The sequence below is a fragment of the Dermacentor variabilis genome, chromosome 4 (genome assembly GCF_050947875.1).
Source record: "Dermacentor variabilis isolate Ectoservices chromosome 4, ASM5094787v1, whole genome shotgun sequence".
Classification (NCBI taxonomy): Eukaryota; Metazoa; Arthropoda; class Arachnida; order Ixodida; family Ixodidae; genus Dermacentor; species Dermacentor variabilis.
Genome location: NC_134571.1, coordinates 207,081,602 through 207,107,506, shown reverse-complemented (window position 1 = coordinate 207,107,506; position 25,905 = coordinate 207,081,602). Strand labels below are relative to the sequence as shown.

General features: G+C 47.2%; 1 protein-coding gene across 2 annotated transcripts in view; it reads left to right on the top strand.

The window, feature by feature from the left end:
• Nucleotides 1–25,905, top strand: part of smo (smoothened, frizzled class receptor) — a 164,465-nt gene that overhangs the window by 105,440 nt on the left and 33,120 nt on the right. For both annotated transcript variants that reach the window (XM_075690864.1, XM_075690863.1), the window contains one exon: nucleotides 15,093–15,232. In XM_075690864.1, the coding sequence (XP_075546979.1) occupies nucleotides 15,093–15,232 (140 nt within the window). The remainder of the gene's footprint in view (nucleotides 1–15,092; nucleotides 15,233–25,905) is intronic.

Genomic DNA, 25,905 nt, shown 5'->3' with positions numbered 1-25,905 from the left:
GCACCATTCGCATGTGTAGGGTTGCCAAAGCAGGGAATTTCGAAGAAGAAATGTTGCAGGGTGGGGGGCTCAAATACCGGTGAAAACGTGTGCCGGCGATACGGTTCTAATCATTCCCGGCAAAGCCTCATCAGCAGGAGCAACGGTAGCAAAAATGGATCGTCGCTTCGAAGGGAAATTTCTTGTTCTCATCCTTTCCTTTGTCTCGTTGGTGTTTTTTTCCCCTCGATCATAGTTAGACGCATGAGCAACAAAGTTCGTCTGCAGTGCAGCATGAGGTTTAAAGGCATTTCGCTAAAGTTCGGAATGCTGTTTGCCGCTTATATTGTTTTCCGCTTCTTTACCGCGTTGCGCTAGCTAGGCAGCATGACTGCACGAGCGCATTGCGTTGTATGTTAAAGCTACTTAAGTTTGCAAGAACTTAAATTGTTTGTTTCATGTGGCGCGGTAAATCCTCGCACCAGCTGTTGCGCACTTCATGTTTTTACATCTATTTTATGTGTGGCTTTGTAGATGTTTAACTGTTGCTAGTTGCTCCATGCATAACTCTTGTCGATTATTTTGAGCTGCGAAGTTTTCACCCTGCCTTGTTTATAAAGGGTATAAATCACGCTGTGTCTTATCGGAATGATACCAAGGAAGTGCTTCTTTAACAGCTTTATTCTTCTCGCCCGAGGGCATCTTAGATATTGTTTGCATTTTTGGAAATGTGTGCAGAAAATAGGTAGTTCAGGGTGAGAATTGCTAATAGCTGCTGCATATGGTACTTTTGTTCCATTTCTCGCTGAAAAGTTCGCTTCCCGTTTGGGAAGTCATCACACCTTGATGCTGCCTGAGCAAACTTAACACGCCGAGTGATTTGTTTGTTTCACAACGTAGTCCCTTCTTGCATGTGAGTTTTGTACTCAATTGAATTCTTATACTTACGCTGTAGACGACTAAACCGGGCCTTGCCCCCACCGCTCATCTACTTTGACTGGCGCTGCTCTGCCTTTAAATATATCATGTGGCACCTCTCTCTAGTAATATAAAAAAGTACTGAAAAGTTAGTCAGTCTTTAGCTTTGTACGTTTCCAAGCAGCTCCCTTGGGGAATTTAAAATGGCACAAACTGCAGCAGGAACGGTAGTTCATCGGTGTATGCAGCAGAATAGCATCGGCGGTACAGCACTAACACGCGCTTTTATTAACCCGTGTGTTTGGTGACTTCGTTGGCTAGTGTACGCGTTTCCATCAATAAATTGGCAATTACTCTTGTTGAGACGACTTCGACTGCACTTATTCAGCGGTGTCACATGTATTCATCGGCAGAAAAATCACAACGGCATATGCAGAGATTGCAGCGTGCGGATTTGTTTCATGTAAGTCTGCACTAATGACGGGTGCTTATTATTCAGGTACAGAAGCAGCATTGCGGCAAGGGTAGAATAAAAAAAAACATCGAGAGATCGCATCACTCAACAAAATTTATCGGCTAGTGAACATGAGCTCCACGACATGTAAATGGGGTTCATGGTGTTTGTCTGCGGGACACACCTTGCACATATGTGGATCATGTTGTCCCAAACACCGGTAACATCGTGTTCATACCTGCTCGCACAGAGGTCAGCATCTTCCCTACAGCTGTCACCGCATAAGAAGCAGCCTGGCACTCAAACAAAGGAGAAATCGCAGCCGCAACTTCAGCCATCCTTGCTGCAAAGGGTTGTCGTCTGCTACTGCTCCCGCGTGTACTGTTGGAAGCGTCCGCTAGATGGCTTTCAGTGGCGCCTCTATAGGCGGTGCACGAGGCGTATAGGTCGGACCGGAATATAGGTCGATCCCCCAATAATGAATTCTAAAAATGAAAAAAATATATATATTTTTCAATGGCAAAAGTAACGAAAGACACCCTTACCTTGAAACAAATGCGACTCAGCCGGTTGCACAATGGTGACAGTATTTATTTAAATGCTGCTCGCATGTGCACCTGGCCAAGTTTTTAGCAGTATCGCGCGACCATAGACCCGCGTACTTGTCAGCACCTTATTAACTGCGCTGAGCGGCGAAACAAACGAGATACGCACATGTGTACACATGTGCTTACTTTCGCTATTTGGCCGCTTCATGCCGTGATGATAAGGTGCTAACATGCAGGTTGATGGTCGCGCTATTCTGTTAAAAATTGGCCTGGTGTACAGTACACAGAAGGGCACGAAGTGCGCAAGCGTTACTCCAAATCAGAGCAACGCCTTTGACCTGAGTCGTCCGAACTAGAGTTGGATGACGAGTGCTTCTCGCTGCCCAGTCCGTAGGCGCACGCGATCTCTTCCACTTTCAACTGGATGCATTGGCAGTCACAGGCAGCGATCTTACACGCAGCTCCCGGACAAACTCCGCAACCTTGTCTTCCAGTTCTGCGGTCCGCGCTGCGATTCGCCCACGAAATGACGTTTTCTTTTGGTTGCTGCAAGTTGTAATACGTTGCTTTTACCTCCGCACTACCGAATGCTCTTTTCGGATATTCCAAATTCGCACTGTGTCACCAGGTTGCCGTGGGCTTCTTCGTACTCAATCGCCTTTTTCTTGAAGGCGATGGTGAATTTACGTCGGCTTCCGCTCATTTTGAAACAAAATGTGAAAAAGCAGCCTTTAACCAGTATAACTTTGCCACAATGGAAATGCAAAATGTCGGTGCCACAATGTTGCCACGCCGCGCTGCTGCTGATGGCGTTGACACTGGCGATGGCGGCTGTTTACTTCATCTGCCCATGTTGCAAGGCTTCCATAGTTTTTCCGCCAATGTCCTGTATATAAGACGAGGGTCGACTTTTCGCAATGGTTTTTGAAAAAAAGTTCGACCTATATTCCGGTTTTTACGGTAATTCCCACTGCCATAATATGCTGAGAGATAGCCTGCCTCAAATCTAGAGCAAATAGGGTGAAATGACGGAGTGGGCTAACTTTCACTATGCAATCAAAGAAAAGTTAAAAAAAAAAAACACCATCATAGCCAGAGGTTAGGAAGCTTTGTTTATATACCCTTGTTCAGTCTTAATCAACACCTTCAAAAGAACAGTCACTATCACTGTTAATTGCAGATTTAAATATTTCGAAAAATAATTTACCATAACATTCCTAGGGTGACCGTAAAGTAAGAAAAAAATATTTTGCTTGGTATATATGTACTTTTTATTCATCAATAGCAACAATAAAAAAAAAGGAATAAACTTATAAGAATTAAAAATTTGATGCATTGTTATCACATAGCTTAAGGCTTAGAAAATGCGCACGAGAATATTTCAGGTGTCTCAAACGTTCCTGCTCTTACACTAACATTTACGTCCATAGCATAATCAAACTGTGTAGGTGAGCACACTAAAAAAAACTGTATGGTTGTGTGCCTGTCAAAAAAGCAAAACGTGTGACAAACTCCTGCTCATCTTCATTTTAACACCAAGCGGAGGCATTAAGATGCAGAGGCATCCGCGAGTCTCCACAAAAAAAAAAAAAAAAGGAAACGCATGCATGGCAGCATCCTTCGTATGCGCACCCCTGTCAGCAATAAACGAATGAGTAACAGGCGCTCATACTTTGAGCGATTAGTAACGAGATAGCTGTCAGTTTTACGAGTTCAAGAAGCCGAAACCGCCCGTGGAACAAAATCTAAACTAGCCTCCGCCTGCCCGCCTGCATGCCAATGCACAAGTGGTCATATATAGACTCGTCGGAGCAAACAAACTAGCTCTAAAACAAACCATGCAACGAAAACCGAGAGAGGGAAGCGTGAGAAACAAATTCCGTGGATTCCCACATAGTGGCAGCACATGCCAGGAAAGAAAAAGTTTGGAAATTGCCGGGCTTTTTAAACGTACAGACAGTGCTCTAAATATACGGCATCGACCATTTTGGACTTGTTCGCGGTGCCATATATTTACATCATTGACCCTGAAAGGGTTAAGCAAAATGTCGGTGACCTCGTTATGCACCTGGTTAGATGTTAGATGCACATGATTGGGTTGGCAGGAAAGTGGCAGAGGGAACTGCTAATGGCAGTCATTTATGGAGCCCGCCATCTTCAGACCCATCAGAGACGGTCGATATTCCACAGTGCTTTAACAATTGGGGCCACAATTCCTCATATAAGGATGCCCAAACCTTGGACACAACGTTCATGACGTCTTGTTAAGGTCATTATTGCAGCAAATGAGGATGAATGAAAGATAACTGTCCTTCCTAGTCAGCATTGTTCCTTATCTCAAGCAGTAGCTAACTGACCCCGTTTTTGCCACAATCATCATCGGTGGTGGTGGCAGTGACGCCAGTCTCTCAGGGCAGTGGGATTTCAAGAAGTGGGTGATCTTTCGGTGTTTTGGGGAAAATAGCAAATCTTGGCAAAATCAAGGGTGGGTTTTCTTTCAGGGATGGGGCATCTCTCGGGATACTGTAGTAGTTGTCTGTTCTCGCCAACCTGCGGCATCAAATGCCTCTAAACTCAGAGGCATCTGAACCTGTGCCAGCCATCACTCATTGCATTTGCTGTCAAGCAATAAACTTAGGATTAGGGGTGGCACTTGAATAATAACAAATGAGCAAGGCAGAAGCTAAGCTCACACCCAGTAAAAACAAAGTTATGTTGTATGGTTTGCTATGCCCATTGCTTAGACAAGAACTGCAAGAACATTGTCTTTTCTTTTTTCTGTGTTTTATGCCTCATGGAAAGAGGACATTTGCAGCACAGCTTATGTAGCAGGCCTTTTCTTTTGTTTCTCTTCAGGATGGGACCTATGACCGACCCACTGGTGTCGAGGTATTACATTTGCAAGAATATAATGCAACCACCAATATAATGCGAGGTATAGTGCTACATTATACTACAAGAAGAATGGTGAGGGCATCCGTGATTGCATGAAAAAAATGTTTCGAGTATAACTCCAAGTAAGCATATGCAATACATCTGTACTGGTTCAGAATAACGCTGTTTACCATACTACAATGTGCGCAGGCATCCTGGTAATGACCAACCCAAAATGCCCAGTGCCTATGGCATCTGTACTACAAGTCCCGGGTTTTGCTCGGGCATGTATTGCACTGGCGGATCGGCCATCGCTCTCTCTTGAAATATTTTAACAAGCTTGCGATATGCTCCGCGGAAGCTTGACATGAGCGTGCGGCGAGGACCTGGCATATTTGCATAGCAAGGCTGTGCGGACGGGCATCGCTGCTGAAGAGTGGCCCATTAGGCCTATACTCCCGGAAAAAGCATTTTTATTGCAGTTGAATTCTTTTGTGCAGTCGCGCCAATCCCCTTTCGTTGTGCTCTATGTGCACCCTTGCTTTCCGCAAACCAATGCCCCTTCCTACTGAGAGGCTGGCTTTCCTGTGAAGCTTATACCTGGGGACATCTTCGTGCGGCAGCACGACCAAGGCAACGGAGCCGAAGCACACTTGTGCTCTGTGCCCCAACGTGTAGTACCCTAATGAAAACATCTGTAGACTATTCAGGGTAAATGAAAATTTACCAGGGACTCTTTATTTATTCATTAATTAATCAATAAAAATGTTGCGGGGTAGAAGGAATTCCATTTCACGCTCTTTCGGATTTTGTGGTTTTCTGGTGTCCTTAGCTCTTTTCCATCACCTTCAAACAAAGATGGTGTCCTCTGGTTGCAGCTCGTAGACTATAGAGAAAGCTCCATTGCATCTCGTGAGTTCGCCAGCTTTGCAGCTGTACCAAGAGTTCTCGAACCAAAAGCTGTCCGCACAGGCCAAGAAACTGGTGCCTAACATTTATGCGCAAGTAAGGAAAAACAACTCGCAGGTGCCCGTGAGAGCCGCATGTCAGAAGGTCGGTGAGCCCACTGGTGTTAGCAAATGCAGTGTGTTCCGGATTAAACTCAACGTAGTGAGTGCCACCCTGAAGTCACCGAAGCGCAAGTACCTTGCATCTCCCAGCTGTAAATGCCCGTGCGAAAACCGGGAGGACAAGACTGCTACTTCATGACAGCTCCCTCACAGCTCTACGAAGTGCATCAGTACTTTCTGCGAAATGAAATTCCGACAGCTGCAAAACTCGCTCAAGTTGTAGCCCGTGACAGCAACATGAATTTGCCTAAAATGAGCGCTCAAATGATGCAAAGGCCACTTACTGTTATCGACTTTTCCTTTTACGAATGGAAGAGGAATTCTGCGCTCTTCAACAGAAACGATGTCATCATGTGGCGACAGCAGTACCTGCGTACTATCCAAGAACTTCGCACTGAAATACCGTACGTACGAGAGTCAGTTCATTTTATAAGTTTTGTGGCGTGTAGATGAATAAGTCAGTTTTTTTATTCACCCAGCAACCTATATCATGAAAACATTGCTCTCGAAATGCAAGGGACATGGCGCGCGCTTGGCTGCAATTACGTGGACTCATAGAGGATGCTCCGTCACATCCAGCCCAATACACTTCAGTGAGGACACAGTAGCGCAATCTTTCGGTGCTCGCGTTCGAAACAAGCACAAACGTTCTTGCTTGCCAGTTCTGTGCATGCATTATTTCAGCAGAACACTCATTAAAGTGGACCTTGCAAACGCCGCTGTTTTTTGCAGCCTCATGTCAAGCATTGTCGCATTTTGATGGCATCAGCGCCGCTCACTGCACTCGCCTGGCCAGCGTTAAACAATATATCTTGGTTGTTGGCTAGCATGAGCAAGCAGTTCTGTGCATTGTTTGATCATATTGTTACGCGATGGACGAGTCAGTAAGATGAGCCACTACTTGCAAGTTATATATACAACAGCGGTTGCAGCGCTGACCGGTTAGATTCACAGTGCGAGCCCAGTTCGTTCTTCCTCCTCTTTTCTTGAGTGATGGTGCCCATGCACCTCGTTCAAACAATCAGATATCACACGCATGTAGCAATATTAGCTGAACAGTGCCGATTGTCTCATTGCTTCTCCTATCTTCTGAAAATGCAGTCTTTGTAGCTGATGACATGCTTCAATTAATTTTTATTGTTTGTTTGCTCTTGCAGACCGATATACAGTCAAACCTCGATATATCAAACATGGATACAGTCGAACCCGGCTATATCGAACCCGTTTACATTGAATTATTCTATATATCGAACAATTTCTGGACAAGGTATAGTTACAATGAGTATATATAGCAAAAATTCCGCTTACATCGAACAAAAATAGCAACAACTCCCGATATATCGAACGTCAAGCGGCGGAAAAATGCCCCCAGAAGTTGGCTTTCCCTCGCGGTGGCAGGGAAACCCAGCGGCGCGGTTCCATCCAACCGCTCTCCCTACCGTGACTGCGCTGCGTTGAGCCAGCCGTCGACACCCCCCTGCAAAAAAATGATCCTGGCCCACCCGCAGCGCTTGCTCAGACAGCCAATCAGAGGCTCTTGTGCCCTCGTCGTGCGAGATGGCGAAAGTGCGAGTTGTCTCGCTGCTTTTCTGGTTCATTGTGTGTGCGTCTTGTGGGCCTTCTCCCGCATTGTTGCCGTGATGAAGCGGCAAAATTCGCCTTTCATCGTGAAGCTCGAAGTCATAAATCGGGTGGAACGCGGTGACAAGTCGGATGTGCCCGCTGTGTGCAAGATTCCAAGGAGCACTCTCAGCACGATCTTGAATAAGGGGGAGATTAGGCCTAAGCGGCCAAACTCGAGACCGGGTGCCCATGGCGCCCGACGCATATGCATGGCTGTGTATGAGTCATTTATCCAAAATTGCTTCAGCCATGCCAGCTTCTGTGTGCTCGGTGATGACTGTAAATTCTGATGAATGCAACGAAGCCGTTGCCGGTGTTGCCGAACTTTGCAGCGAGCTATCAGAATTACCGGAAGCTGTTGGCGAATCAACGGTGGACGAGTTCATGAGTGCAAATGATGGTGTCGCGACCACGGCAGAGCCCGAAAACGAAGACTACATTGCCGACATCGTACCAAGCACCAGTGAAATTGGGCACAATGAGGAAAGCAATGACGGTCCTTTGCCCACGTCGTCCAAAGTGATTGGTGCGCTTGCGCTAGTCCGGTTCTTCTGCGCGAATGCAGAAGGTGGCAGCCTCAGCTGCGCCGACTCCTTAGCCAATGTGGAGAAGTGCGTACATCACAGGCAGCAAAATTGCCCAAGCAGAAGAAAATACAGGACTATTTCATGCGAAATTAAGCAAATTCCATCAATAAAGTGATTTTATAAATGGTGTGTGCTTTTATGACATCCAATTATTTAGCAGACTTATATCGAATTATGCTCTATATCGAACTGATGGGCGTTTTTTTGTGAGTTCGATATAGCCGGGTTCGACTGTATATAGAATTATTGCATATATCGAACACTTTCTATATCACCCGAAAAATCGCATGCATCTTAATTTTTGTTTATTTTAAATGGGGTCGGATGTAAAATGGATATATCGAACTCCACCATCCCAGACCACGTGCGCTCTGTGGACAGGCAGTAAGCTTTCCCACAACACCCTCGAAAATAGCGGCGGCGCGATGTGTGTTCCCGACTGCTGCACACTATAGCTGCATACACCGATCGCACTGAGGGCGCTGTTTGAACGTAGTGGCATACATGTGCGGTGGCTTGGCTAGTTCAGCAATATCAACGACGCATTACATTTGCCACACTGACTCCTCCTCAGTGCTGCGCTATGCGCCTGCTGTGCCTCGCGAAAACTGGCGCTTTGGATCTGCAAAGACACATGACAGTGCACACTCATTGGGTTCACTCTTAAACGCCTTGGCAGATGCCACTTAATGCTTTGTTATTGACAGTGTTTCAAGATGCTTCGATTGACGGATGTGGAGATCGCAGCAGAAGTAGTGGCCAAATGAAGACGCTGCTGAGGTTGATCCCGCAAGCGCTGATGTTGCCCCACTCCTGGCTTCAACTGAGGCTGTATCTACTTTGGCCCTTCTACACCGCTACTACGGCGCAATAGAGGGCATCGGCCTATTGCTTTTGGATCATTGAGGACTCCGTGTTTAAGCATGCGGCTGCCAATAAGAATCAGGTTACACTACACAGTACTTTCAGCCATATAAATAAATACTTTGTGTGAAGCTTCAAGTATTTACTGCACCACGATTGGGGCGCGTTTGGTGATCGTTATTCGGAGTGTGCAGTTGGCCTAGACCACTTCGACTTCATGCAGCGAACGAAGTCGGCGCGGCCTAGGCCAATTGCAAGTGGGGCAGCCGAATGCACACTTCGAACAACGATCCCCAAGCACGCCCTTGGCTCATTGATTGATTTGCAGAAGTATTTGACGTGTTTTTTATGTAATGTTATATATCAAATTCTAGCTATATCGAACTATTTCGTGATCACCGCACTGTTCGATATATCGAGGTTCAACTGTACTACCTTGACGAAAGAAACTTGGGTCAATGCCGGCCATACAAAACAGAAAGTATGGGAGGACGGGAACGTCCCCACATGGGAAAATGCTTTTCGGCAAGGTTTGAACAGTGCTTCGCACAAAGGTGGCAGGCTGATCCTGTTGCGCGCCAGTAGGGAGAATGACTTCTTAATTGCTGCTTGCCTTGTTTTCTGAGCAGAAATAGGAACTGCTGACTACCACAAGGAAATGAATGGGCCGCACTTAGAGAAGTGGTTCATTGTACAGCTATTGCCTGACATCAAACTGTGCAGGGTCATAGTAACGGACAATGCTCTCTTACCATAGCGTTCGCATTGAGAAAGTTCCAGCGTCGTCAACACGAAAGAGTGACATTCAATCGTGGTTCACAGAGAAGAACATTGTATTTTCCCAGGACCAGTTAAAGGCAGAGTTATTGGAGGTAGTGAACCAACACAAAAAGATGTTTTCCGCCTATTGCTTGGATGTTGTCACTAAGGCTGCCGATCATGACGTCGTGACACTTCCTCTATATCATTGCGAGTTCAATCCTATCCAACTGGAGCCAGGTGAAAGGTTACGTCGCTGCTACCAATACCACATTCACCCTTGCTGGCATCAAAAAATTGCTGCATGAAAGCATCAATCTTGTGACGGCAGACAAATGGTTTTGGGCATGTGCTCATGTCCAGAAAATCGAAGAGGAGTTCTGGCAATGTGACGGCTTCATTGATGCATGCCTCGACCAGTTTGTAATTTCACCTGGATCGGATTCAAATAACGAGAGTGATGCGAGTGACAGTGACATGAGGGGAGTGGAAGAGCTCGCGCAGAGGTGAACACAGCCGCAGAAGCCACCACAACTTTGTGTTGTCTACTTTTGCCTATGTCGCGTGCTTTTACTTAACCCACGGCATTACAATCGTTTAATTCTGAAGTTTTATGTGTTAAAGACACACTATTATGAGGCACGGTGTAGTTTAGAATCCACCATTTTGCACCGGGCTGTGTTAGTTAACGTGCGCCTAAATATAACTGTATTGGCACTTCTGTATTTTGCCCACAGCAAAATGTGCCAAAGTCCTCTGGAAATAAGTGTTTTCTTAGAGGGGTTTACTATAGTCCCTTGCAGTGAAACATCACATGACATGTCATTGCGCTGCATTGCAACACTATCTGTATATATACTGTACAGTTAAACCTCAAGATAACGACCTTCAGTATAGTGAAATTCTCGATACAACAAAGTATTTAACTTTTCATATTTTCTTGTGCATAAAACACCATGTTATTAGAACCTCAATATAACAAGTTTTGTATGCGATTGCAATATAACAAAATCTTGCTTGCGCAGCAAAGGAATGTCGAGACAATAAATGGAACTTCCACAGATGCAGATGGTCAAATGATTGAATTACAAGGGGCTGCTTGCAAACACACCTCTCAAATCGTGTGCGGCATGACAAGAGCAACTGCCAAAGTGAAGCCGCCTCATGTTCTGTATAAAATCCAAGTGTGATAAGATCCTATCATGCCCCACACACTTTGTGCTTTAGGTGTGAGTGAAAGTGTGCGAGGGTGAGAAAGAAAGCTGGTGGCTTCACGCACGAATGCCGCCTCCCTGCGCAAACAAAGGGAAAGAGGAAAAGGGCAGCGAGCTAGTGGTAACACAAACAAGCACGTGCGAGGGGTGGGGGTTAAGTTTGCACGCGTCTTGGCCGTGGCTGTGCATGGCTGTGAGCATGGCTGAGTGCATACGCAGCCACACATCCTGCTTTAGAGGTAATCTGCCTCGTGTGCAAAGAGTTGGTGTGCCGACACGGCGTGGCATCTCTTAAGCTGTCTTTCCGCATGTTTGGTATTGAAGGTTGCATAATCTTGACTTTCCATGACCTGTTGGAGCGAGAGGCAGACGACGCATTCGCTCTCCGCTGCACTGCTGGCACGATTCATGATAGCGTCGTCCCAGTGTGGGCGACACTATCAGCCATGTGGGCGGATTATGTGCGAAAGCGTGGCTGGCTTCACTTAATTCCTACCACCTATGTGAAGATATCGTTGACGTGGCATGAAACCATATCACTTGTCGCCGACTGCCAAATTCATTAAATTGTTTTCTCAAAATAAAAAAGTAGTTAAAATCAGCAATTTGCTTCATTCATTATATAAAAATTTTGTTGTAGTGAAATTCGACCTTTTATGCAAATAACTACAGTCACCAATCTATTCTTCTTAGACGGAAAGGGGCCACAGAATTTTCCGAATTATCAGGCAATCGAAAAATTCACATTTGAATGAGAAAACAATTCATTTTTATGAATTTGGGAGTTGGCGACGAATGATATGGATACGTCGATGATATCTTCACATAGGCGGTATGAATTAAGCAAAGCCAGCCATGCTTTCTTGGGCAGCTGATAGCATTGCCCCCACTAGAATGACGCTATCGCGAAAAGCGCTGGCAGGAGGGAACGAATGGTTGGCGCTCCAACGGGTCACCGAAAGTCGAGATTATGCAACCTCCAATACTAAACGTTCGGGAAGGCAGCTTACGTGATGCCGCAGCGACTCGGCACGCCCACTCTTTGAACACACAGCAGATTAGCTCTAAAGCAGGTTGCGCAGTGCGTATACACTCAGCTGCGCTCACAGCCATGACACATGCCAACTTACCCCCCCCCCCCCCCCCCCCCCGCCGTCTGTTCCCCTTTGCTTGTGCGGGAAGGCGGCACTTGTGAAGCCACCATCTTTCTTGTCTCACCCTCGCACACATTCACTCGATGGGCTCCACTTCGGCAGTAACTCTTGTCGCATGGGGCGTGATTTGAGAGGTGCGTTTGCAAGCAGCCACATGCAATTCAATTATTTGGCCATTTGCGTCCGTAGAAGTTTCCATTTATTGCCTCGGCATGCCTCTGTGACGGTAGTGAAATTTCCTTATATTGAAATTGCACACAAACATACTTTTGTTATGTTGAGGTTATAAATGCATGCTGTTCTATGGACAAGAGTATATGGAAAGTTAAATACTTCGTCATATTGAGAATTTCATTGTGTTGAAGTTTTTTATATTGAAGTTTAACTGTGTATCGTTTCGATAAATGTTATAGACGTTTGATTTAGCTTTAGGCTATTTTCCCACAGATCATACATATTCACTGCATGCTCACATGGCAATGTTATGATCAACGTGCTTTCACAGAATGCATTGGCGAAATCGAAACCAAAATCCTGCGCGAAATGGTCGTACTACTTGGCGTAATAAAACTCGTGCATAGGCTCTGCCCACGTAGCCTTGCCCGTGCTGCCACAGAAATCTGTTGCCAGGTATAGCCATCCAGTGGCTGAGCGTGCTTTACAGGCAAAATTTTGCCAGCAGCACGCAATCACTGCAAAATTAAACACATATTCTGGGATTAGATAGAAATAAATGATAAGAATCATGTTTGCTCTCACACAGCCAGCTAATATTCTATTTGTTTCGGATATTTGTTTCCAATAGAATATTGAAAAAAATTTTCAATACCTAGTTTTCAAGTCGAATACCAATATAAAAAGCATAATATTCGATAATAGAGTGTTTTGGCGTATCCAGCATTCTGGTAAATGCAAGCGGATTGGATGTTTTACCAGATGAGTGGAGGTGCAAATGTGAACGACCTGCAAGGTGCAGCTACGTGGTGGCACAGAGCTAACTAGACAAGCGCAGAGCTAATATTACGGTAACCAAGTGTATTCTACATCCCTGCTGATATAAATTTCTGGCAGTGGTGTAAGCATTTTGCTGCTAAAAATTTACACCAGCAGTGAAGTAAAACATAAAGGATCAAAATGGACACCTGCAAAAGCAAGCTAGCCTATATGGATACACACCATGCCTCCATCAGTGCACTTGTACTGTGAAATGCGCATAAATGTGCCCGGCCACATGTCTGTTACGATACCGACAATATGCCGTTTAAACAGCCAATCATCATATGTGGGTGATGAGACAGGCGGACATTATGTCTAGTGTCTGCTGCGCTGTGGTTTCATTAAATTCAAGCTGTAATGTAAAGATCCATTCAAGTGGAGGTTGTCGTCAAGTTCTTTATGGCCCAGTTGCGAAATCCTAAAATGCCATTCATGATAATAAACGGCAGCAACTTACACAAGTAATCCATAGGTGCAGCAAGAAAAACTGAGAGCACCCTTCTCATTTTTCTTCCGCGGCATGTACTGCCCTTCAGATTCAATCTCTTGTGTGACAGCGTCTGGCAAAACAGAGCCGTTTCAAATTTGTCAGCAATAAACATCTCCGATAACGTAAAAAGCGATTGGCGTCTTTGTTAGGTGAAGCGTACTTCTGAGGGTGTGGTGCAGCACAGTGTTTAATTTATTAAATGTAGCAGTGAATGGGAGTTTGATCTATGCGTAGTGCTTCACTATACTTTTGCATCAGATTTCTAAGGCATTCTGACAAATGTTTGATATAAACAATAATTCGATATATCCGGGATCGACTGTAATCATAATAGCTTCTTTTTCAAGCTGTCTAAAGTGCTCTCCACCACCTTCAGACCTTGTGTTACATGCGTGGTTGTGTGATATTTTCACAGTATTTCAAAGTCAATGAGCTGATAGGGTGTCTGATACTGAAGGAAAACAAGGGAAGGGGGTTGCCTTGCCTCTTGTACTGCAGGAGTTCTGTACACCTGTAGTGAAAAGAAAACATGCAGTCTTCTCGTGGTTCTTTTCTAATCACTGGTCATAGTGAACAGCATGCCAACACTTCATTTTAGTTCAGTGCTAGTGCAGCTTTTGCCTCACTCATTTGTCATGAGTACTTTTGAAGCACTGCCAGCACTCCTGAGCGTCTCACTTGATGACAAATTGTGACAAATGCACAGGGCCAAATGCCTCAAGATCCAAGTTAACAGGCATTTGGTGCTGTATATAATAATGCTGTTGGTGAGACCGGACAATATCAATCACTAAATTTGCCAAATTAACATGCCTCAAGTAAACAAAGCTTTACTATAATGGCTGACTACTCTCACTTTTAGCAACCTAACTGTTAAGGTCCGACATGTTAAAGAAACTTGCTAATAAATTTATCTGTATACTATCATTCAGTATTCAAATTGCAGTATTCGTATTTGATTTTACAGTGAAGCTATTTATGGCTAAGGTTTCGTGCATTTTTCTTTTCTGTCAACAAATCTGTGAGCAAAAACTATCGTCATGAGTAATGGCTGGTGCCACTGCTCGCACGTTCATCGTCGTCTTCTACCACAGCTGGCTCATTGGCACCCCTCGGCGCAAATGCGCTTATGCCACTGCTCGCACGTTAGTCATCATTGTCTTCTTCCACAGCTGGCTCTGATGCAACTCATCATGCCAGCATTCACATACTGCCCTCTCCCTCTGTGAAGGCACTGATGGCAGTAGCCCACTGCCAGTCAGTGTGTTGATGTCAGTCTCAAATTCTTTGCCTCAATATATGCCGAAATGAAAACATGAATGAACGTGGATGTACAAAAATAAATGTGTGTGCGTACCTTTCGTCACAATGACCACCAATCGAGACCATAAATGTGTTTGTGCCTTTGTTCTAGATTCTGTGTCACCTCTTTGTTGTGTGCTACACAGCTTCATTGGTCATCCACCTACACAGAGTGAATGGCTGATGATTTTTCAGAAATGTTTAGATCCGCGCATGCCTAATATTGGCACTCATGAAGTGTGCCTTCTTCCGTGGTGCAGAACCATCCTGCGGCAGCCCTCACAGGATGCTCCACGAGTGCAACGACACAAGCTGGTCGCAGAGGCATTCTCTCGCCGGCATGAGCTGAACCGGGGCCAGGGCTCAATCAGCTTTCACAGTGTACACGACGACCCAGTTGGTAAGTGGCATGCAATGTTAGCATGCAGTGGGTGCATTGTGGGCAAGCACATTTGCTCTTACTTGTGAGGACGGGTCGGATGTATCAGGCATGTTTGTTTTGGGCATGTGGAGTTTCATGCAAACTTACTGGGCGAGGTGTACCACTGTTAAAGAGCTTTAGCTTGTCCATGTACAGCCACCGTCGGACTTAACCCACACAATGAAGATGCATCTACGGCTGCTGAACTTTAACGAAAATGGGCTTCAGCGAACAAACATTAAATGGTTTAGAAGGAAAGCACATTAAGCTAGCACCATTCAAGGTACTCCAACCAGAAATCTCTGCATCTTCTGCGGGAAACACAAAAAGACAATGCAGTACTGACACAACATTTCAAGGTCGAGATAAGTTGTGAGGTTGATTTCTTTGGACATACACACACACGTCACCTGCAACATATCAACAGGAAAGGTACCTTAAAACATATTTATAATCAGTTTTATAGGAGTGTGCGAGCATTCAAAAAGTTCAATTATTGAATATTATATATTTATTATTCATATTCGATATGAAAAATAGATATTTGATAATGTTCGAATATTCGGTTGGATACACATATTCGAATGAAGTCGAATATATTGCTGGCCCTGCGGGAGCAAACACAGTTCTTAGCATGTTTTTCTATGTAATCTAAGAATATTGACGTGATATTGTGCTGAATTGTGCAACAATTTCGTGCTGCATGCGAAATATTGCCCGCAAAGCATGCTTAGCCACTAAACGTATAAACATGCGGGAAAGCCAGCCTCTCGATACCGAGGAGCACGTGTTTGCAGACAACGAGGGTGCACTTTTCTTTTTTTTTTTTTCCTTACAGTGAAGCTGTATATGGCTAGGGAATTTCCGTCGTCCGCAAACTAGCTTGTTGGTACCCCTCAGTGCAACCGCGCTCGTGTCACTGCTCACGTGTTCATCCTGATAGTCTTCCACGGCTGGCTCCGTTGCCGCTCATTGCTTAACTCTTTCTGCACTATGCCCATTGGGCATCGTTAGCCCACTAACCATAGTTTGAAACCCTGGTTTAGAGACCATCTGCGCCACCCACCGAGACACTGCGCTATCAGACATGAAGGAGGAGAACTATTCTAAGCAGTTCGCTTTTTTCTCCCAAGCTGTGATTTTTGAATGCACTCCGAAGTTTTCAAGATCGTCAAAGTAGCAAGCAAAAATGACTGCCTGCTATCAATGGTTTGAAACGCCACTTTCAAGACCTTCCACGCCGCTCACGGACACTCTGCACCACAGGACGTTGTCACACTCCACCCGGGTTTGTGAACAAGGGAGGGCTCGAGACACCCTCCGTTAGACGGACGCTCCACAGCATGGTGGTGCTGAACGATGACTGACCGCCGAGCAGCCATGCTCATCGGTGTTTATTGCGGTGCAGTGACCAATGTTGCCTGCCGAGCTTGGCAGGCCACCGAGCCTGGCGGCAAATGAACATTATGCCTGAGGGTGCGTCACATGCTTGCTACACCCCCTTACCCCCAGTTTGTTTGTTAAATAAAAACAAACTTCCGTGTTCAAAATATGAGGCTCTGCCTCCACCCTAGCTGGGTCGACGGTGCCTGCTATCCAGGCGAGTAACAGTCCGGTGGCCTCCGCCGTCGAGTACTCCGCCTGGGCACCAGTGTTCATGGGTCGGGTGTGGCAACACCAGGTGCTGCTTGAGCCAGCCTCGCTCCGTCCGCAAGGTCCTTAGTGGTCGGCCTTGTGAGTGGTGCCGGGCTTGACACCGGTCCAACGGGTGCCGCACCACTGGCTACGGTCCCCGCATCCGAGGTGGGTGGTGCTCCGCTGGAAGCGACTGGTGCTGCCGCTAGTCCTCCTGCGGGCTGGAACTCAGAAATGGCCAGGTCCCGAGGCAAGGCCTGACATGGTCAGCGTGTCTGTGTCACATGGCCCCGTCTGGCATGCGCACGAGCAGCGATGAGGCGCTGGCAGGAGACACCACCTGTCCGGCAGACCAGGGTGGGCCAGGACGGAAGTTCCTGGCAAAAACTGGAGCTCCCGACTCTGGCAAAGGCCCAGGACGGCACCCTTGGTCAGCAGCCAGCTTCTGCTTCAGCTTCTTCAAGAGCACTGTGGATGGTCCGGATGCAAGACGTCCAAGGGTGTCTTGACCATCCGACCCAGCAGGAGCTCACAGGGGGCACGGCCAGTGACATCGTTGGGCGTGGTCCAGTACTGAAATAGTATCCGGGCAATCTGCGTCCGGAAATCCCCAGTCTGGCACTTCTTGAGCTTGTCTTTGATGGTTTGCACCACCCGCTCGGCTGCACCATTTGAAGCAGGGTGGTACGGCGGAACCATCATTCGGTGGATTCCATTCTTCGTCAGCCAGGCCAGGTACTTTGTGCTGGCGAAAACAGGACCATTGTCGGACACGATGACATCCGGCAACCCCTGGGCGGCGAAGACCTGTCATAGCGCTGCAATGGTCGCGCCTGCTGATGGAGTGGTGACAGGTAGAACCTCCATTCACATTGAAAAAGCGTCCACAACCACCAGGAAGTAATGGCCCTTGAAGGGTCCCCCAAAATCCACATGTAGGCTGGACCAGAGTCTCTGTGGGAACGGCCAGGGCATGATTTCCACACGACGCGAGGCTCGCTGATGCTCCTGGCAGATTTGGCAGCTCTGCACCACATGCAGGCCAGCTTCCGGGTTCTCTGGCAGACGAATGCCCAGTGCATGAATCCAGTTTCAGCCTAGCATCGTCGGCAACGACCCCTTCGTTAAGTAAAGGGGTAGGGTTGCCTCCCTGTTGCCGAAACGAACACTGACCTGTGCCTGACCCTGGACCTGGGAGAGTTGCCCGGAGGAGCTGCGCAGCATCACGTCCGAAGCCTCGACGGACACGCCGGGGAAAGTACGCTTGAAGAGCTTCCCGGCCATTACTGACACGCTGCCCCCTGTGTCCAGCTCCATGGAAGTGGGGTGCCCGCAGATTTCGACAGTCAGCATGTACATCGGCACAGATGACGGTACAAAGCCAGTGTGCTACATGTCGAAAATCAGCGGGTTCTTGGCCACGACGTGGAGCCTGGCTGCGGAAGAACTTGAGCCTGCTGCCACACGCCCCCCACCGCATACACTTGCGACGGCTACACCCTGGCCGCGGGCTTGTGTAGTACCTGGGCTTGAATCAGGCTGCTGCTGTTTGCTGTTCGTCCTCCCCCCTTCGGCATACACGTGCCAGGTGCCCAGTTTTCCCGCACGTAAAGCATTGTGCTTGATAGAACTGGCACTGTGAGGGGGAGTGGGCACCACCACAGCGACCGCAGGTACTGCCCTTTGTCGCCAACTTGTTGACCGCCGCTTCCCTCGACGGTGAGCCAGTCGCACGGGAAATCTCACCGGCGTCTTTGGCGGCAGCTTCCATTGCCAGCGCTGCCTTCACGGCGTCGTCCAGCGAGGGGTCGGGAAGCTCCAGGAGTCGCGCCTGCATGGCGGGGTTGTTGATGCCGCAGACGAAACGGTCCCGGAGCAGCGAGCCCAGCTGGTCCCCGAAAACGCAGGTACTCGCTAACCCTCGTAGCGCAGCAACGAATTGCCCAAGGGCCTCTCCTTCCCGGCGGCTCCGGTTGTTGAAGTGGAAACACTTCATTAGTGTGGACGGTGCTGGTTTGAAATGCGAGCGCAGTATGACGAGCAGCTCACCCAGCGTCTTAACGTGCGGTGTGGCTGGCTTGAGAAGGTCGAGCAAGAGGCTGAAAATGCGGGTCCCGCAGCTGGCCAGGAAAATGTCCCGCTGTCTGGCCTCGGGTGTGTCATTTGCCCAGAAGAACACGTGAACTGCTCCTCGTAAATTTGCCAGGCAGGCCCATCTCCCACGAACGGCTCGAGCCTTCCGTACAGTGGCATGGCAACAGCAACGGGGGGCGGTGTTTCGCCGCTCGCGGCAGCGTGGGTCTATCCGTGGGTACTCGTCGCCAGTGTCACGATCCACCCGGGTTCGTCAACAAGGGAGGGCTCGAGGCACCCTCCGTTAGACGGACGCTCCGCAGCGTGGTGGTGCTGAACGATGACTGACCGCCAAGCAGCCGTGCTCGTCGGTGTTTATTGCAGTGCAGTGACCAATGTTGCCTGCTGAGCTTGGCAGGCCACCAAGCCTGGCGGCAAATGAACATTATGCCTGAGGGGTCGTCACATGCTTGCTACAGACATGAAGGAGGATAACTATATTTTCGTTTTTAAGCAGTTGGCTTTTTCCCCACAAGGTGTTAATTTTTAATGCACTCCAAAGTTTCGCAATCATCAAAGCAGAAATCAAAAATGGCTGCTTCGGGGAGCGGTGCGCGCACTTCGAAAGATCGCAGATCTTGTGATTCTGCTGTGTTTGCGGCTGATTGTATCGGTGGATCGAGCAGCAGCAAGCTTGAGGATGCTGTCTTTTCATTGGACTTTGGCTCTGAGAGCGACAACGATGCAAGCCAGCCCAGAATATCAGAGGCCGTAGCCTGGCACGCTGAACTGTAGTGCTTGCATTAAATTTTTCTAGTGGGAAACCTGTTGAATGAAAAATTTTGATTTTTGGGATATAGTGCCTATTAGAAGGCAATACATTTCGTATATCTCATAATTGTTGTTACATTTTTTTCTTAGTAGATACAAGCGTATCTTTACAAACTTTGTTCAATTTTATCCCATAATCTTGATTCTGGCAATTTAAATCTTTTTTATGACATACACGTAATTCGTAAAGCTTTTATGCACGAAAAGTGCATTTATTCTGCTTTTTGTTTATGTATTGCATAAAATATTGAATGCAGTGGCTCCTTCAGAAAAAAAATCTGGCGTAACCTGCAAAAAGCTCCTATTTTCACCATGGTATGGAAAGAGTTGATGGGGTATGAGCCATTCATTGGCAAGATGGAACTATCGTCATCATCATAAACAATTATCATCATCAGTGATGGCTCGAGCATTGTCTTCTTCCACAGCTGGCTCGTTTGCCACTCATCATTCCAATGTAGAATTTCATTTCTCGTCGTAACGGGTAGGCCATGTTAAAATCTTTTTTTACTTCCACTGGTATAAACCATTGCTTAAGGAGGTATGAGCCACTCACTGTCTTACGTGGTGGACGCATTTAATAAGAAAGATGATACGAGAATGTGTGCACACACCTATTGTCATGATGACCATGAATCAGGCCCAACCCAAGGTAACTTTTCTATGCAAAGGAGAGGGGGATGAGGTACCTTTACTAGTACAAATGTGAACAATGCCCACCATTCACCATAAAGATGTGTGAACCTGTTAAAGGAATTGGTATAAGGTGTACCTCACAGGTACGCCTGTGAGATACACCTCTCCTTTACTTGGAAAACAAGTAACCACATCAAATGGACTCGCGCATGACAGGAGCGCAGGAAGAACACTGCCAAGAACAAGGAAACCAGCAAAGGTGTAAAATAAAGATTTCTAGTAGTGTTTTTTTAATTAGCTCTGGCAGAATTATAGAGAAATATATATGTTTGCAGAACAATCACAGTTCTTTTGGATCCCTCATTTACTGCTCTACCAATTTAAGTGCCAAAACCGACTCGTGTTGTTATTCGTGAAGTTGCGTAACGATGCGTGGTCACCAGTCCCGTACAACCATGTAGAGCACAGGACACTGCGGAATGTTAGAAACGGAAGGGTAGAAAAACACCCACCTTAGCACAGCAGAGGAGTGGCTCTACGTCAGGCAGCTCGACTGTAGAAGCGTAATTCAAAACACACATAATTATTCTCCACTTCGGGCGGCGTTTTCTCTACTTCCTTTTTAAATAAAAAGATGTTGATGCCTAAATATTTTCACAAACAACGGTTAAATGTGTTAATTTTCGCTTTTCCTTCCTGTTTGGCTGCTGCCTTGGCTCTCTCCATTAGTAGATCGCTTAATTTCTCAACTCCTTGCGACTCTTGTTTCCAGTTGCCAATTTTGCACGAAAAGTGCTGCACAATTAGGGAAAAGCCAGACAAGGTGACGGGTGACATTCATATTGCTTATGGGTTTAACAGTCATTTCAGGGTTTGATGACGGATGCTGTTTTGCATTATTCTATTTTCCGCGGGTATATGGCTCCGAGGATCTGCCAGCATCGTGGCGAGCCGTAACTTGAGGAAAGAATTAAGCAAAAGGAAAGGTTAAACAGAGCTGGTGTTTTGTCTGGCCACAACTCGTTCCACGACCATACAGATCAGCTGACTACGGACCGAATCCCTTTCCTGGTCCTTGGATGAGTCTGAACAAAGAAGGTTGAACTAATGAAGCAACAGTGATGTGTGCGATCGTTGTATAGGTGGCGACAACTGAACTCATCTCGAGCTAATCGCATGGACACCGAATCGATGAGATAACTGGCCTTCACACCCCAGGAGGCGCCAAAAACTACTGCTATCCAAAAGGAGTGAAAAAAATTGACAACCATTCCACTCTGTGAAGATGGAATGGCAGCGAGAGCTGACGAAAGATAAGCTCTGAAACGAAAAGCAAAGAGCTTCACCTCCGCATACGTATGCCCTTCCGAAGGTAGTGCAATGCCGGGCCGACGCGTGGCAAAGGTGAAGCAGGCGTTGAGCGCTCCACATACGTGGGTCCATCCGAAGGTAGCACAATGCCGGACCGACCGGCAGCAAAGGTGAAGCAGGCGTTAATCGCTCCCCATACGTGGGCCCATCTTGAAGATCTCAAAAGGCGCGTTACAGGTTCCCGAGCCCACAGAGATATGTGCCATTGAGCTTGGACCCTTTTTTCACTATCACCAGGATCGGCCCACGTGATAATTTCTTCTGTTGATGGATGCTGAAAAAACTATGAAATGTTCCCCCCGGGTACGTGCCTGTGTCCGTACCTTTGTTCAAAATTCTGTCACCTCTGTGTCATGTGTTAAAACTGTTTCGCTGGTCATCCACCTTCACAGAGTAAAATGGCTCACAACTTTTATTTCTTTTTTTTTCAGCGTTACCCCCAATTCTGAACTTACTGCTTGACAGCAAGTGCAGTGAGTAACGGTTGGCACATGGTCAAATGCCTCTGATTTCACGGGCATTTGATGCAGTATAATAAGGTGCAGGCTGGCGAGGACAGCTTGTGGGAATTACTAAATTTTCCAAGTTAACATGAGCCAAATACATAATGTTAAATATAATGGCTTATTAGTCTAGTTTTTTAACATTGACAGCATAATTGCAATGTTCCAAAATAACAATTTAACCCAACTTGCTGATAAATGCATGCGCATATCATTATTTAATTTTCTGTTCATAGTGCTATGGAACAGCATTTGTAATGACAAAGAGGCGAGCAGGGTGAAGATGACGACGACAATTAGAGGCTAGCGTGGTGTGTTGCCTCTTGGACAAGTGCAGCATATTGCCTTGTAAATATACTTGTATATAGCTTTTCGTCGGCGTCTTCCTACGTAACATATCTGGTGGAGGTGGACGTTCCCTGTACTTCGTCACGGAGCTTCGCAGTGGACGGTATGTCGAGCCTTCCTTCATGGCTCCCTGCGACGACACCCCGACTCCGCCGGCTCCGACACCTGCTGCCACTTCGACGACCTCCTTCACTCTCCCCGCTCACCGTGATCCTGGCGTATTCTCGGGCAAAGATGGGGAAGACGTCGAGGACTGGATCAGCCTGTACGAACACGTTAGCCGCAATAACCGGTGGGACCCTACTATCATGCTCGCCAGCTTAGTCTTTTACCTCGGTGGCACACCTCGAGTTTGGTTTCGGACGCACGAAGATGGACCTCACCAGTTGGGATTCACTTAAGCAAAAGCTCCGAGACTTGTGTCACCAACTTGCCGCGCAGAAGGTGCTTTCCGGCCATGTGCAGACATTAACAGAGCCCTACGTCACATACATTCAGGACGTCTTGGCTCTGTGCCGCAAAGTTGACGCACACATGACTGAGTCCGACAAGGTCTCCCACATCCTCAAAGGCATTGCCGATTACGCCTTCAACTTGCTCGTTTTTAACGTGGCGACGGTGGATACAGTTATAAAACAGTGCCGCCACCTGGAACTCGCTAAAAGCCAACGTATCAACCAGCAGTTTGCCCGTCTGCCCAACACCTCACCGACATCTTCTTGTACCGATGCTCCTCGTCCCAACAACATTGTCGATGTTACCAGAATCTCCCGGCATGAGATCGAGGCCACCTATCCAGCTGCCTTCGACTCCAGCCCCTCCAGTGCACCTGCAGTCACAGTTTCCCTGATCCAGGCAGTTGTCCGCCAGGAGTTTGCAAACATGGGTCTTCACACCATCTGCTCGGCCCATCGCCCTGATACCCACCCGACTTCTTCGATTCCGCCCCGTCCCGCATCTTCTTACCCACCACGTTTCCGCAACCTATCTGAATGGCACACTGCAGACGACAAGCCCATTTCTTTTCACTGCCATCGAACTGGGCACATTTCCTGGCACTGTCGCAGTTGCTGGAGTTCCCCGAACTGGTCTACTTATACTGCCTACTCTCGCCCCCCAGGTGGCCCTTCTCGTCCCTATGCTGCCCGCTCTGATAATGCCGCCACAGATTCTCCTGCGCCGAAACGCCCCTATTCTCGTTCGCCTTCGCCCCAACAACTACAATCTTGCTCCCCCCAGCCCTGTCGCTCCTATACACCCGACTCCCTTCGGACGCCACTCCCAGGTGGAAACCTAGACGATGGAGCGCCTCGAGGTGACGCTGCATTGCTTCCTACGCCGCCAAATCCTCTACTGACATTGCCCACTCATCTGAACCTTTTTGACATCCAAGTCAGCGGTGTTTTTGTATCTGCTCTCATAGACACTGGGCCGCATTTGTCGGTAATGAGCGCTGACCTTCGTAACCGGCTGAGGAAAATTATCACGCCCGCCACGACGCCTGTTGTCCGTGTCACCGATGACGGAACAGCCCCTGTAATTGGTATGTGTGCCGCCCTTGTCTCTTTCGCCGATCGCTCCACTATCGTGCTATTCACAGTCATCGCCCACTGTCCCCACGACATCGTCCTCGGCTTAGACTTCCTTTCCGCACATTCTGCTCTCTCCGATTGTTCTTCCAGTACTCTCCACCTTGCCCTGCCTGTTCTAGATCCTGCTGAACCACAACCCAGTCGCCTCAGTTCCGTCGACTTCGTTCGCTTGCCACCTTCGGCACTGACTGAGGTTGACTACGTGTCATCCCCGCCAGTCCCCGACGGTCACTACATTGCGACTCCTATGCAAGATGTCCTCCTTACACACGGGATCACAGTACCTCATGCAGTTTTATCTATTACAGCGAATTGCGTTTGCCTGCCAGTGGTCAATTTTGGCTTGACGACGCAAGTGCTGCCACATGGGATGTCTCTGGCCCAGCTTTGCTCATTCGAGGATCGCTCAGTAGCATCTATTGCAGTAGACGACAATTCAGCCGATCCTCCTCTACCATCGCAGTCGGCAACTTGTACCATCGCCAATTTACAGAAAATGATTGCAAAATTTTGATATTTGCACACCCCTACTCACATTGCTTTCTGTTCCCGTTAAGTCTGTGCCGCATGCATTGCATAGTATAAAATAATATGCGACACACGGGGCACTTGCGTTTTTATTCTACGTTGCGTAGAATAAAGAATATGTGCTGTGTGCATTGCATAGAATAAAATTAAATTATAGAAATCACGCCTCTGATGGTAAATCACATGTGTTGCATAAAGCAAAGAAAATGAACTGCGTCAAGCATGCTATTTTGTAGGGCCTGCCTCTGCATGTCTCTCCCATCACGTGACATGCCACATGGTTGCTTAAAAAAAATTAAATTATAGGGTTTTACGTGCCAAAACCACTTTCTGATTATGAAGCACGCCGTAGTGGAGGACTCCGGAAATTTTGACCACGAGGGGTTCTTTAACGTGCACCTAAATCTAAGTACACAAGTGTTTTCGCATTTCGCCCCTATCGAAATGCGGCCGCCGTGGCCGGGATTCGATCCCGCGACCTCGTGCTCAGCAGCCTAACACCATAGCCACTGAGCAACCACGGCTAAATCTAAGTACACAAGTGTTTTCGCATTTCGCCCCTATCGAAATGCGGCCGCCGTGGCCGGGATTCGATCCCGCGACCTCGTGCTCAGCAGCCTAACACCATAGCCACTGAGCAACCACGGCGGGTCCACATGGTTGCGTGACAAAGTTATGCTGCTAAGTTCCAACTTTTAATTCGAGGAAAGCGACCACTTAGTGGTAGGCGTGGCAGCCTCACGCGAAGCTTGTTGAATGGTCCAGTGGTGGAGTTTTTTCCACTCTCAGGCAATATTTCAAGATATCTGCAATTTGGCCCAGAAATACTTTGAGATAAAGGCCAATAAATGCATGGTAAATATGAGATATAGTTTGGTGCTGCAGAAAATTTCGACTTAGCCAATTTTTCATGATATGCGAGTTTGAGCTAACAAGGTATTACTATATATTCAAATAATCGGTGAAGTGTAGTTGGCCTTGTCCATCACTTCTGTTGTGCACTTGGCTGAGAATTTTCATGCGGTTGGGAATCATAGACACAACATATTAACTGTAAAGAAAACTTGAATGCAAATGTAATGCAGCTGGTATTTACACCAGAAAAAGCCAGAAAAAGAAAAACCAAAAGCAACTT